At 37.3% G+C, this 13,695-nt stretch overlaps 1 protein-coding gene across 2 annotated transcripts in view; it reads left to right on the top strand.

Annotated features, from left to right (window-relative positions):
- The window catches only part of COL14A1 (collagen type XIV alpha 1 chain), a 213,435-nt gene that overhangs the window by 76,620 nt on the left and 123,120 nt on the right, over positions 1-13,695 (top strand). For both annotated transcript variants that reach the window (XM_063079077.1, XM_063079078.1), the window contains exons 13-16: positions 1,670-1,799; positions 5,213-5,352; positions 11,761-11,887; positions 13,302-13,441. In XM_063079077.1, coding sequence (XP_062935147.1) covers positions 1,670-1,799; positions 5,213-5,352; positions 11,761-11,887; positions 13,302-13,441 — 537 coding nt within the window. The remainder of the gene's footprint in view (positions 1-1,669; positions 1,800-5,212; positions 5,353-11,760; positions 11,888-13,301; positions 13,442-13,695) is intronic.

Here is a 13,695-nt window from a genome sequence, read left to right on the forward strand (position 1 = left end):
GAAAGAGAAAAATAAAAATTAAAAGAATACTAGTTCACAACCAATAGATTAGCTAATATTTTTTGAAGTCTGATAATACCACATATTGGTGAGTATATGGGAAAATAGTCACTCTCATACTGCTGGTAGGCATATAAATTGGTACAGCTTCTTTGGAGAATATTTCAAGATACTTCATCATGTTGAAGATATATACTTTTTAATAGATATACTGTATATCCAAGGGATATGTCTTGCAAGGATTTTTCAATGCAGGTACTTGGTGGAAACAGAACACAGAGAATGACTAACATGTCCACTAGTAAAGGAACGGAAAATAGTGGTATATTGATGCAAAAGAATACCATAAAAGAATTAATAGTGACGACTTTGTCCCTGTGTACCAACATAGATAAATCTTGAAACAAAATATTGACAGAGAAAAAAATAACATATTGTAAAAAGATTGTGTTGATATCATCCCATTTATGTACATTGTTAAATATACAGGACCATATATTGTTTACAGATTCATACACACAGAGAAGTAAAAAATGGAGCAGTAGGATATACATCAATGTCAGGGTAGAACAGAAAGAATGAGGAAGAACTTCTGTTTTATCTGAATGTATTAGTTCTTTTAAAAATAAGATCTGGGGCCGAGCCCGTGGCGCACTCGGAAGAGTGTGGCTCTGGGAGCGCAGCGATGCTCCCACCGCGGGTTCGGATCCCATATAGGAATGGCCGGTGCGCTCACTGGCTGAGTGCCGGTCACGAAAAAGACAAAAATAAAAAATAAAAAAAATAAAAAAATAAAAATAAAAATAAGATCTGAAGTCAATATGACAAAATTTTTGTATTAAAATTGAATAGTGAGTACATCAGGGTATATTATATTATTTCCGTACATTTATGTTATATATGTTGAGATATTTCAAAATTGAAAATTTTAACTGGAAATTAACACTGGCAGTCCTGTGACTGGAGACTGTCTATAGAGATTTTTTTCTTACTTCCAAAACGTAAAAGTATCCTGTCAAACAGTTTTCACTCGGTTGTGGTTAGTTTGACCAGATCCAAGGGTCAGAAAAGTTATCCTAGAATCAAAAAGCATATTGCCAAGTTGGGAATCAGGGTGGGTTTATCTCTTCTAAATACTGGAATGGAGTGGACTTGCAATCCAACTGGACAGGCTCCCTGTCGAATGGGCAGCAACTCTGGCCCACCTGAATTGAGCTTGAAGCAGAAACTGGGCATCCAGCCAAAGGACTGGCTAGAATTAGCCAAAAAGTGAAAGATGCCCACTTGGCCCTGCCTCTAGCACACTGGCCTGGAGCTCACACTCTCTAGAGAACATTTCTGATTCAATTCCACCCACACTGTTCTGGGGACCATATATCCAACACTGTTATTCTGGCTGCAGTTGCTGTTTGTCCAGATGTAAAGAGTTATCCCAACACAGCGTGCATGGGGACTTTCAGCTTTGTATGGCTCCACAGCATCTGTTCCTAATACATAACGACACAAGACAATTAAAAAATTATGACTGCAGCCTGTTTCCCATTTGATGAAGGGGTTGTGAGAAGACACAAAGCTGTGTTCCATGAAGTCTCACCTTTATTCAGTTCCATTATGGTCAGCATGAATAATACCCTTTGGCAAAGGATCTAATAATGTGTGTTCTTTTCAGATGAAAATCGGAGAGACCCACACAGATATTGAACTGAGTGGATTGTTGCCCAACACAGAATACACAGTCACAGTTTATGCCATGTTTGGAGAAGAGGCCAGCGATCCTGTTACAGGACAAGAAACAACGTGTGAGCAGTGCAACCATTCAGATGAAATGCCATCATAAAAGCCTAAATAAATGTTAGGATTCTGAACTGTAAAGACTAGTTTAAGTTGAAATCTCTTAAGAGCTAATTGTAACTTAAGAAACCACATATTCTATTTAGGGGAAGGAAACGTATTTCTTCTATCCTGTATGATGAGTGACATGGATGCTAGAACTAAGCTTTAGCATCCTTCAGATAATTTTACCTGTGTCTTGTCTAAATCCAAATTCTAGGTCAGAATATAGAGGAAAGAGCATAAACTTTGAAATAATAGCAGCTAAATGAGAGTCCCAGCTCAAGTCATATTTTATCCGGGTTACAATGGGCAAGTGATGTAATATTTTTGAGTCTGTAAAAAGAAGAATATATGTGGTTGATAAGGTTAAATACAGCAGTACATGTGAAAGCATTTAGCACATAATTGCTTCCCACCCGTATCAAAATTAACAAACTTTTCTAAAAATATTTCCTGTCCTTTTTATCTGAGCCTATTATTATTATTGTAATTTGTTTTTTAATTGAGTAAAAATTTTATTGGCAATGTTAGTTTTGGCTAAATGTAGGGAATTTGTAATATTTTTAGGAAATGTATATATTTATCTATTTTTTAAAATATGATACAATCAAAAGACTGCAGAGGCATAGTAATAGTGCCTAATACATACCATTACAACTATGGTTCTATTCGTGATCTTTTGAAACATGAAAGTACAGGGAGACTGGGGGTCTTGCCCGCCATTCTGAGCCATGGGAGGAGATGAATCACACCATTTCTACAGTGCCTTTGTCTTTAAGAGTCTACTTGGAAGAACATAATAGAAATTTAATGGCAAAGAAAAATTTTTCCCACATCCATTCTTTGTTAGTCAAGGCTACATTGACATTGTTCTTGCTCTTCAGAGAAAGATCAGTGTAATTAAAGCAACAAACAAACAAAAAAAAATGGGAGATCCAAGAAATTAATTATGCCAGAAAGCATCTAATATACCACTTGACTTAAGTGAATTTTGAGACTTTTCATTTGAAAGAAAAACTTTTCCCAACTTACCATATCTCTTTCACTCAGAATGCTTATTTCTTTATATTTTTTAACAAATACATGCGACTCTTTCCCATGATTAGCAGTTGATTAAAAAAATAAATAAAAAGAGGTCCTAAAAAATGATGCTCTGGGTACCTGTCCTGAGATTGGCATTTTTATGCACTAAGAAATCTAGACATTATTCTGCCATACTGCCAAATTTAACTGAATTCCAGAAAAATTGAGTTAAGTGTGCACAATACTAAATTATATTGCTTTTCTCTTTCCTACACTTTCTCTCTAGATCTTTAAGTATTAAGAGAAACACTAACTTCTATAGGCTCTTTATTGTCAGATAATCAGTATTGAATTAATGAAAGAGTTGGCCTTTGGGGTTAGGAAGCATCATACCTTGTGGCTGTAGATAATAATTGTCATGATTTGTCTTCAAGGTTTTTGCTGTGCTGGTTCTATAAGCACTATATGAGGTTGTGGGGTGTGCATGAATTAGCATACTGGTTAATATCACAGGCTCTGGAATTAGTATACTGGTTAATATAACAGGCTCTGGCATCAATTAATCAATTGCCTGGGTTAAACTCTAACTGCTCTTCTGCTCCTACTAACTGTGGCCTTGACCAAGTTAACTCAATTTTGTCATCAATATAATGGGGATATTTGCAAGTTTTTCCTTAAGGTCTAATGTAAGAATTTAATAAGGTAACATGTGTTATGTGTCAGACTCATGGGAAGTACTCAATGAATGTTAAAAATTATTCTACTGCAAACCTGTAAAAGCTCAAGAAAATCTAAAAAATAATGGACAATTTTTAATCTGTTGAATGAGGAGGGAGTCCTTGAAGTAGTTCAGAAAGCTATGAAATTGACAGAAATCTACAGAAATACCAATACCTTTTAAAATAATTTTAAAGCAACAGCAAAATGTTCATTTTTATTTAGTCTTACAAAGCCACTGTGATTTATCCAGGGCAGGTAATTGCTCTTTGATTCAATAAATATTTATTAAGTACTTGCGATATTGAGGATAGAGCCGAGAACAAGATTAAACCAAATTCTCTGATCCCCTGAGATTACAATATATTGGGAGAAAGCGACAGTAAACCAAAAATGTGCAGTGAGAAAACAGCAGGAAAGGGAGACAGGTAGCATTGGGGTGGAATAATTATATAACGTGAGATGATCATGGAAAGCCTCACCAAGCAGCTGGCATATGTTCATAACTGAAAGACCAGGAAACCAGCCATGCAGATATCTGGGGGAAGAGCCTTGCAAGCCAAGGGGATAGCAAGTGCTGTGGCCTAAGCGTGAGCATGCTTGGTAGGTTCCAACACCAGAAAAGATGACAGGGAGTGGCATGAACAAAGGGCAGAGTTGTAGGATAAGGGGGCAGCACAATGGCAGAGAGCCAGTTATGTAGGGTCATAAATATCATTGTAAGAGCTGTGGATTTACTCTGAGGGAGTTGGAAGCCATTTGGAAGATTTTGTGCAGGGGAGTGAAATGATCTGGCTTACATTTTCAAGAAAGCACTCTGCTCACTTAGAAATTGCTGTAGTGGAGGGAAGATGGAAGCAGAGAGACCAGCAGGGAGACCATTGCAAAAATACAAACCAAAAGGGGAGTGCCTTTCACCAAGATGGTAGCAGTGGAGGTAAAGAGGAGTGGTTAGATACTAAATTTATATTGAAGGGATTGATGATGGATTAGAAATGGGTGGTGAGAGAAAGAGGAAACCAGGACGACTTCAGGGTTTCTAGCCTGAGTGGCAGGAAGCATAGAGTTTCCATTTGCTCAGAGGGCAAGACTGAGGGAGGAGATTTGGGACACAGCAGGAGACTGCAGTTCAGTTTTGTATGGGTTAAGTTAGAGATGCCTTATTAATACCCACATGGAGATGGCACATGTGCCTCTCTCTCATTTTGCATGTGGAAAATTGGGGAGCTGAGAAATAGAGTTGGCTTTGCCAGAGTCACATGACAGTTGAGTGGAGTAGCTAAGATTTGATTTCAGGTGTGCCTGGTATTGATCCATTAGGTTTCTTACATTGGGCTGTACTGATAGCTCTGATGGGAGAAAAATGCACAGAAAATTTACCTAAATCTTTTTTATTTCTAAGCATGTGTAACTTATTACTACAATTCTCTACAAAGAAAACTATTTTTTCTTTTTTAATTGGAAAACATTATTGCTTTTTATGAGACAATTCACTAGTTGTTTCAAGGTTATGTTATTATCTGGGCAACATTTTTCATGTGTAAACAAACAGTTCAGAAGTCAAAGATGCTGTTTCTTGTCTTTCTTTCATGTAAGTTATTTAAAATTTTAATTATTTTCCATTCTATTTACTGCAAAGTTCCTTTAAGTCCACCAAGAAACTTGAGAATCTCCAATGTTGGCTCTAACAGTGCTCGGTTAACCTGGGAACCAACTTCAAGAAATATCAATGGTTATCGAATTGTGTATAACAATGCAGATGGGACTGAAATCAATGAGGTAAGTTGTGGAACATGATGTATGTTTGTCAGGTGGTTGTGCATTAGTTATTTATGGCTGTGTAACCAGTCATCCCAAAGCCTAGAGGCTTAAAACAGCACTAATTATTTATTTTTCTCTCATAGTTTCTGTGGGTCAGGAGTTGGGGCTTGAATGTGCAGTTCTGACTGGGGGTCCCTCATGAGGTCTGGGAAAACTGGAGCAGCTGGAAGCATGTTGCAGATCTTTTTGTCTCAAGTAGACTCTTCATGTGATGCTTCCAGCATACAGCTTCAGGGGAGTTGGCTCAGGCATCCCCTAACACGTTCAAAGAGAGAGGGAGCTAAGTGCAAATTGTTGCACCTTTAATGACCTCGCCTCAGAAGTCACGTGATATCATCTGTGCCACACTCCATTGGTAGAGATGTCACAAGCCCCTGCCCAGATTCAAGGTGGGGACACAGATCCCACCTGTGTGGGAGACATGTCAGTCACATGGTAAGAGTAGCATATATGATGAAAGATAGACATTGATGTGGCCATCTTTGGTAGATATGATCTGTCACAGGGGAGGGGGGTAGGTAAGTATGTATCTTCATAGAAGTATTAAACCAGAATTAATGTCAATATTATCCAGTTTATCCCTCTGCTTTTGTATAAACTGGCATCTGAAAGACCCTAATTAAATGAGCCTAAATTATCGAGCCTATTTTATTTATTAAAAAATAAAGAATTGAAGTTTTGTGCAGGAAGCTGATTTAAAATAATGGAACTTATTAAAACCCGTATCTTGCATGCAGTGACTAATTCTTCCAGAAATTCTTCCCTTAGAAATATGTTTTAGCAAGATAACAAGGTTATGTTAACTTTATTTTTTCCTTATCTTGGTTCAGGAAGCTGAAACAAAGTGGGAAATATGTTGGATTGCATCATTTCTATTTTCTGACCAAGTAAAGCAAGTATTTTCATATGCAGGGACCAACTTTTTCCTACAATTAAATCCAAGCAATGTTTTACAGAATGCACCCTCATCAGGGACGTTGTGTTATGTATGAATGATAAGAGCACATTTGCTAATGTAAAGAAAAACTGTTCATCATCACTCATTAAATCTTCACAGATCCTGAGGGTAAATACTTCTGATGAGTCTGGGGTCATTTGGATGAGTTGCTATGTTTTTGGAGACAGTAGCCTGGAAGAGTAAAAAGATTGAAATAAAAACCACTGACCTATAGGTGTCTCTTTGTCAACAGTAATAAATAAACTACTTTCCCAAGGGTTGCAAATTCAGCAGTGTAGGAGGATCAGGCATATACTATAAATGAAGCATGCCATGAAAGGTGTAGAAATTAACACACTTTCAAAGAAATACACTCTCACTTGTTTTTCTTGAAACATGAGGCTAACTTATGCTATATTTCGTATTCCCATTTTGGGATACAGAAGAAATTCTCTACTAAAAGAAAAACAACATTTCAAGACCAGTGAAAAATGACAATGGACAGCTTCAGTCACAGGGACACTAGGACGTGGTGGAGACTGATGCGACGGGGAGTTTGTGTCTCTTCAAGACACAGCCGGTCTCAGTTCCTGCAGACTGCTGCTGCATAGAAATACAGGAGGGGTCAGTCCGATCTTGGGACTCTTAAAGAGATACCAGGGAGTTTTATTTTTATATGAAACTCACCAATTTAAAAATGTTGACTCATTGAACAACAGAATTAACACAACAACTATATTCACCAATAAAAATTTGTTCATTGCAGAGCATCCTTGTTTGGTAATTTAATACAACAAAAATAAACTTTTTAGATATATCAGTTATATTTATAAAGATAATTATATTATAAAAATTGTAACTGTTGTCTTAGTCCGTGCAGCTATCTATCACAGAATACCTTACACTGGGTAACTTATAAACAACAGAAACTTATTGTTCATAGTTCTGGAGGCTAAGGAGTCTAAGATCAAAGCACCAGCAGATTCCATGTCTGCTGAAGGGCCATTCTTCATAGATGGCACCTTGTAGCTGTATCCTCACATGATGGAAGGGGCAGATAAGCTCCCACGGGTCTCTCTTATTAGGACACTGACTCCCCCATGACTTAATCTCCTCTCAAAGGCCCCACTTCCTAATACTATGGCATTGGGGGGATTAGGTATCAACCTATGAATTTTGAAGGTCGGGGGGACATAAACATTTAGACTATAGCAGCTGCTGTGGCCTATTCTTGTATTTTGTGCTATTTGCCTTTGCAAAGATTGGCCCCAGACTAATGTATTTGTTGAGAATGTATGTGTGCTTTTTTGTAGCATTTTTCAGTCTTGAGGATGCCTTTAACATTTGCTATTTCTAATTTGTATTGTTCTGGGAAATTAGAAAACTATGTTTGCTAACACTAAATTTAAAATATGAGTAAATGAGCAATGAATAAAGATCTGAGAAAATTTTATTTTAGTAAAATGCATAAACCATTCCTGGATTTTAGAACATGAATTTTGACTGGTGTGTTAGTGTGTGGGCAGAGGGAGGCTCTTAATACTTAATTCTTAGCCATGCAGCTAAGACTTGTGCTGCTGGACAAGGGTCTTTTATTTAAGTGAAGTGTTACTTTACCTCATTTTGGAATATAGGATTTTGAGGGTGAATATTTCTATCAGATTTTGCTTTAACGTCTATGAATTTAAACTTCTACTTATAGATAATGTAATAATTGGGTTTTTAGGAAATCCCCCAAAACATTCTGGAATGAACGTTAAAATGCTCCATCTAAAATCTACTTAGTTTATGAGATGTAATTGATTGTAAAAGCTTTTGTTTTATGCTCAATTAATATTTATCTGCTTTACTTCCTCTTCCTCCCACCTTCTCTACTTGACTTCCTCTTCTTCCCTTTGTACCTTTTCCACATTACCCATCTCTCCAACTTTTTGGAGACCAAGGAAGAAAAATAAAACAAGGCACTTAAACAAATGTCTTGCTAATGATGATGGCAGCTAACACTGTTGAGTGCTTACCGGGAGCCAGGGACTGTTCTGAGCCCTCTACAGAGACTACCTCCTGCAATCCCAACCAAATGCTGGCAAAGCATGACTTACTTGTCAAACTAAGGACAGAAGCCATCTCAGATAGCATTTGTTGTGAAAGGATTTGGCAAGTTTACAGACATGATGGAGGTTTCAGTGCTGCTATTTGAGTTTTATAAATGCAAAGGCCACAGTTTTTAGACTCTAAGAGGTTAGTTCCCAACAGCGATGACTCAGCAGCAGAGCACAGAGCAGAGCCCAAATCCCTCGTTCCTCATCAAGGACTCTTCCTTCATCCCTTCCAAAATAAGGCTGAAGTTAAGCTTTTAGATTGACTGTTTGAAAATTATTCTCAAAAATAGTTGCATAACAGTGAGATCATGGTCATTTGTTATTTTCTCAAATTCTCCTCCTACATCTTAAAAGTACTACTGACAAAAATCAGTCCCAGAACTAATAGTTTAAAATATAATATTATAACTAAAAAATAAATGATAGATAAAGGTCCTCATTTGATGAAATAAAATAAGCAATGCTGAAATAATAAAAATATAGTCTGTTCAGTATCTAACAAAATACTTTAATAAATAAACTGGATCTTTTTCAACATATATATATGCTTACGCACATACACACTTTTTTCCCTTTAGTCTCTTGATATATGTAAGAAAATTTGATTTTAACTGCTCTTGTGTGTGTTTGATATCTTTCTAACATTCCTATTTGTCACAGATTTGAGAGTTAGAAATAAGGTCCAGGCCTAACTAGGCATTCTAGTTAATAGTTTATGGCTCAGGGCAAGTCAGGAGCCTCTTTGGAAGACAGTTATCATAAGTTCCTAGGGTTTGGTGGGGGAAGGCATGGGAGAGACTCTAAATAAGACAATATGTGTGTAGTCTCTGACACTTCATAAGTGTTCAGTAAATCTTAGCTATGACGATTTAAAGCAATTGACAAAGCATATCTCAATAAATCAAAGTTATGACAATAGAAAGCAATATGTAAATACAGATTAGGAAAACATGACGTGAACTCATATTTTAAATATGGATTTGTATTTTCTGTGAGTTTAAATAATGAAGCCACATTGTAAATAATGTTTTAGAGCATAGGATTCAGGGTATAAAACATCTGTGGAAAGGCCTCGGAAACTAGCTGGTTTCCTCTTGGGCAAGTTCCTCAACTTTTTGGAGTCTCATTTTTCCCATCTTCAAATTGGGGGTAATATTTAGCTCTCCTACAAGGTTGTGGTAAGGATTAAGTAAGTTCATGCAGATAAGCATGCAGACAGTACCCAGGCTGGAGTAAGCATTAAATGCTAAGGATGACCTATAATGTTATCAATCCCTGATTCAGAAGAAGGTAATACATGTTTTCAATGAACTATTGCTGTGTAATTAACAGTCAGCTTAAAATAGCAGCCCTTTATTATCTAACTTGGGCAGAGCTCAGCAGGAACAGCTCTTGTCTGCCATGTAGTGTCAGCTGGGGTGACTCTTGCATTCACCTGGGAGTTTGACCAGGCCAGAACTTCCAAGATGACTTCATTCCCACATCTGGCACCTCAGCTGAGGCTGAGAAAGCTGGGGTTACTTGGCCCTCTCTAGCAGAGTGGCTCAGGGTTCCAGTATGGTAAAATGGAAGCCCCTCTCTCCAGGGTTGTCACTCTTTTCAACCTGCAGTTGATTCCTTAGAAATGCATGCTGTTTCTGGGCTGGCTCTCAAGTTGAGATAAGCCCTTTCTTATCTCTTTTGAAATTACTCTTTGGTGCCTCCATCTTCATTTTCATTTACTTATTCTATTCACTTATTTTTATTTTTTAAAAATTTTAACATTTACTTGTACATATTTGTGGGGTACTGTGTGTTGTTTCAATACATTCATATACTGCACAATGATTCACTTAGGGTAGATAGCATAGTTTTGTATCCACTAGTCCATCACTTCTCCCCTCTGCCCCCATCACTTTAAAAGTAATATAATTCAACATAAAATAATTTCAGGTTGTGATTGGTGCCAGGGTGAAACAACAATACAGTGTTAGAGAATAAGCCTTCTGAGATAAGTGGAAGAGAAGCCCCCTCTGAAGAGGTGATATTTAAGCCAGTCCTGATAGATGAGGAAGGCCTAATTTTGAAAAGAGCTGGGGAATGGGGCCACAGAGAGAATGAACTGCATGTGCAAAGGCCCAGAGGTGGGAAAAGTGAGGACCTGACAGAAGGCCAGTGCATCTGGAGCCTGTAGGCCCCTGGAAGTATGGCAGAAAGAAGGGGTGGTGCCCCGATTATGCAAACCCAAGAGGTTATCTGTGGTGCTTGGTTTTGATTTGGAGGGCAATAGATAGCTAAGGAAGGATTAAATGGGGAAATTTATTCTTTGACTGCCATGAGCTAACATGTATAGCGAGCTTAGTCACCTGCCCCTTAACCTCAGGGAGCATCAGGATTAGTCACTGATAGTATTGTAAACAAGAGATCATGATATTGCCCCAAAATATCTCTTGAAAACATTTTAATTGGGACCTATTTTGGCAGAATCTGCTCTCGGGTAAACATGGTCTTTTTTCTTTAATTCCCAGAGTATGGCCAGAGCTAGGGAGTCTTGTTATAAGTTATTATAAGTTTTTGTCAGGGTTAGTTGAGGATGTATGTAAAGCACTTAGGTGTGGGCACCATATGCATGGTCTACAATATGCTTCCTGTACTATGCAGCTCAGCATCCCAGCACTCAGCCGCTCAATTGTAATGATGAGGCTATTCTTCCTCTCACCTTGAAGGTGACTTCCATCAGGGTTCTGTCTTCTAGATCCAGCCCTTATCTCCTCTCACTTTATGATTTCTTTCTTCAAGGTCTGTTCTTTATTGTCAAGTTCTCTTTTCAAATCCTTCCCTTTTATTACACCTTTGGTCCTTATCCTCAGGATTTCATCTCATAGGCACCCTTAAGAGGTTGGTAAATATTTTCCCAAATATGTCTTTCTGTGGAAGATAAAAAAAATTTCAAATATTTATTATTTTCTTTAGTATTATTCCCTGATTCTTCTTCTGTATTGCTGCTCGCCTGTGCAACTCTTAGAGGAGTTATTGTGGGTTACTTACCTATGGAGCCCGCAGAGCCCAGACAGTGAAGCCAAAACCTGGCTGCTCCTAGTAGGTCTGGCTGGAAACATGGAAAATATTATATTGGTTGCAAAGTCGCCCTGAGAATTAACTGATAGGTGATCTATTTAAGGCTGCAATTTTAGAAATCTGTACCTATAAGCTGACTGGTTTTATAATTCAGTCATTTTTTTACAGTGCTTATAGCTCTGCTGTTAGCCGAGTGAGCTAGAGATAGTGTTAAAATGATTCCTATATTTAGAGAGTAAAGAATGTAACTGTTAAGACTTCTCTCTTTTGCAGGTTGAAGTTGATCCTATTACTACATTCCCTCTGAAAGGCTTGACACCACTCACGGAATATACCGTTGCCATTTTCTCCATCTTTGATGAAGGGCAGTCGGAGCCTCTGACTGGGATTTTTACCACAGGTAAGCCTCCTTGTGGTTTGAAAGTTTTTTCTAGAACTACTATATAGAAACCAAAACCTGGAGCAGCTTCTTCAGTTGTGACCTGGAAAAGACTTCATTTTAATTTTTATTTCTTTTCTGTTATTATAATCAAATGAGCAATTAGATAACTAGCAGGTATGCTGGCTAATTATTTTCTATCAAAGCACAGAAAAGAGAAAAAGACCATCTGAATTCAAAAGTTCTCAGTTAAAAAAGTGTGCATTGTTCATTTTCTAATCTCAAACCTTTTTAAAAAAATCTTCTTGACGTAAAAGTTTCACATCCTTTTTCCATTCATGGAAGTGTGTATATTAAGTTGAACTTTTAAAATTGCTGATATCCAACAGTTTTGACTGACAGAAATGACAGTTTCATACTGTTTAAGCTAATATATCAGTCTGTACCTCCAGGGAAATCTTAATAGGACAATAGGAATATTTTAAATACTAAAATTAAATGTAGGGTATGAAGACATTATTTTCATTTTTTATATGTTCCCTGTAGTCACCCAACAAGAATAAATTCTTTTTTGCTCCTTGGTGGCAACAGTTATATTATTTGCTTTCTGAATTATTATTGATTGTACTTGGAAACAAATTTAGTCCTATACTGACAAGATGAGAAAGTAATGATGAAAGAGAATCTGGGTTGAGAAATAATGTTCACAGAAAAATTCGGTAATTTCACAAAATCTCCTGAGGACTAACTCTAGTTGGAATTCTCATGGTGTCCTATCAAAGAGTTTTTAATACCCTTATTTCGAATGATAAAAATCAATGCCTTGACAATTTATTTTGGGTGTAGTTTGATGTTATCCTTTCTGTCGTACATCCCAGAAGTAAGTAAGCCATGAAATAGTGGAAGGTTGATAAATTATATTTCACTTTTGATGACAGCCGTATGTATAAATTCAAAGGATAAAGGTTCTTCTCCTGGATTTAACTTATTACCAAACTTGTTACCAGGGAGCAATTTGGCCACTCAAGCAAATAGAGCTAAAAGGGAACATTTCTCAGACCCCTAGGGCACTATTTTGTTAATTTTGTCAAAATACTTGGAAAATAATATCTTTGTAAAGTAACAAATATGGCACTCCTTTTTTATAATTAATGAAAAGAGTCCAACACAGACAGAAAGTTCTGGAAATTACTGGAAAACTTTTAAAATCTGTTATTTCCATGGTTTTTCTAATTTATGCTATTGGGAAATGCTGGAAACAGAAATGTAAGAGCACTCCAGACTGCTCAAAGCTCTGCTTTCCCCTCACCCATGGCCTTTCCAAAAGTAAAAGATTCCTTAAAGAGTCTTCTCTTCCATGGCCGGGGAAGCTGCTCGAGTTTTGGCTCTCTTGACTTCTCATCTCCCTAACAAAATCTCCTTCCTCTGCTTACAGAGGAAGTTCCAGCCCAGCAATACTTGGAAATTGACGAGGTGATGACACACAGCTTTAGAGTGACCTGGCATCCCCTCTCAGCAGATGAAGGGCTACACAAGTTGATGTGGATTCCAGTCTATGGTGGGAAAACTGAAGAGGTGAGTTGTCTGAAACAGACTGAAAATTAATCCGGAGCATTTTATCTGAAAGGGAATAACTCCTGCTGCATTTGAGTGCGTCTTCACTTTAAAATAGATTGAGAATCCCAGAAGTAATTAATATTTTGCATGGCATGGAGTTTATAAAAGTCAAATCATGGTTTTTTTTAAGATGAAAATTCATTGTTGCTAGGGTTTTAGTTATAGATCTTATTTATTTCCAGATTCTTTGACTTTCATCCATGACATCTAAT

This window comes from Cynocephalus volans, chromosome 15 (genome assembly GCF_027409185.1).
Source record: "Cynocephalus volans isolate mCynVol1 chromosome 15, mCynVol1.pri, whole genome shotgun sequence".
Taxonomy (NCBI): Eukaryota; Metazoa; Chordata; class Mammalia; order Dermoptera; family Cynocephalidae; genus Cynocephalus; species Cynocephalus volans.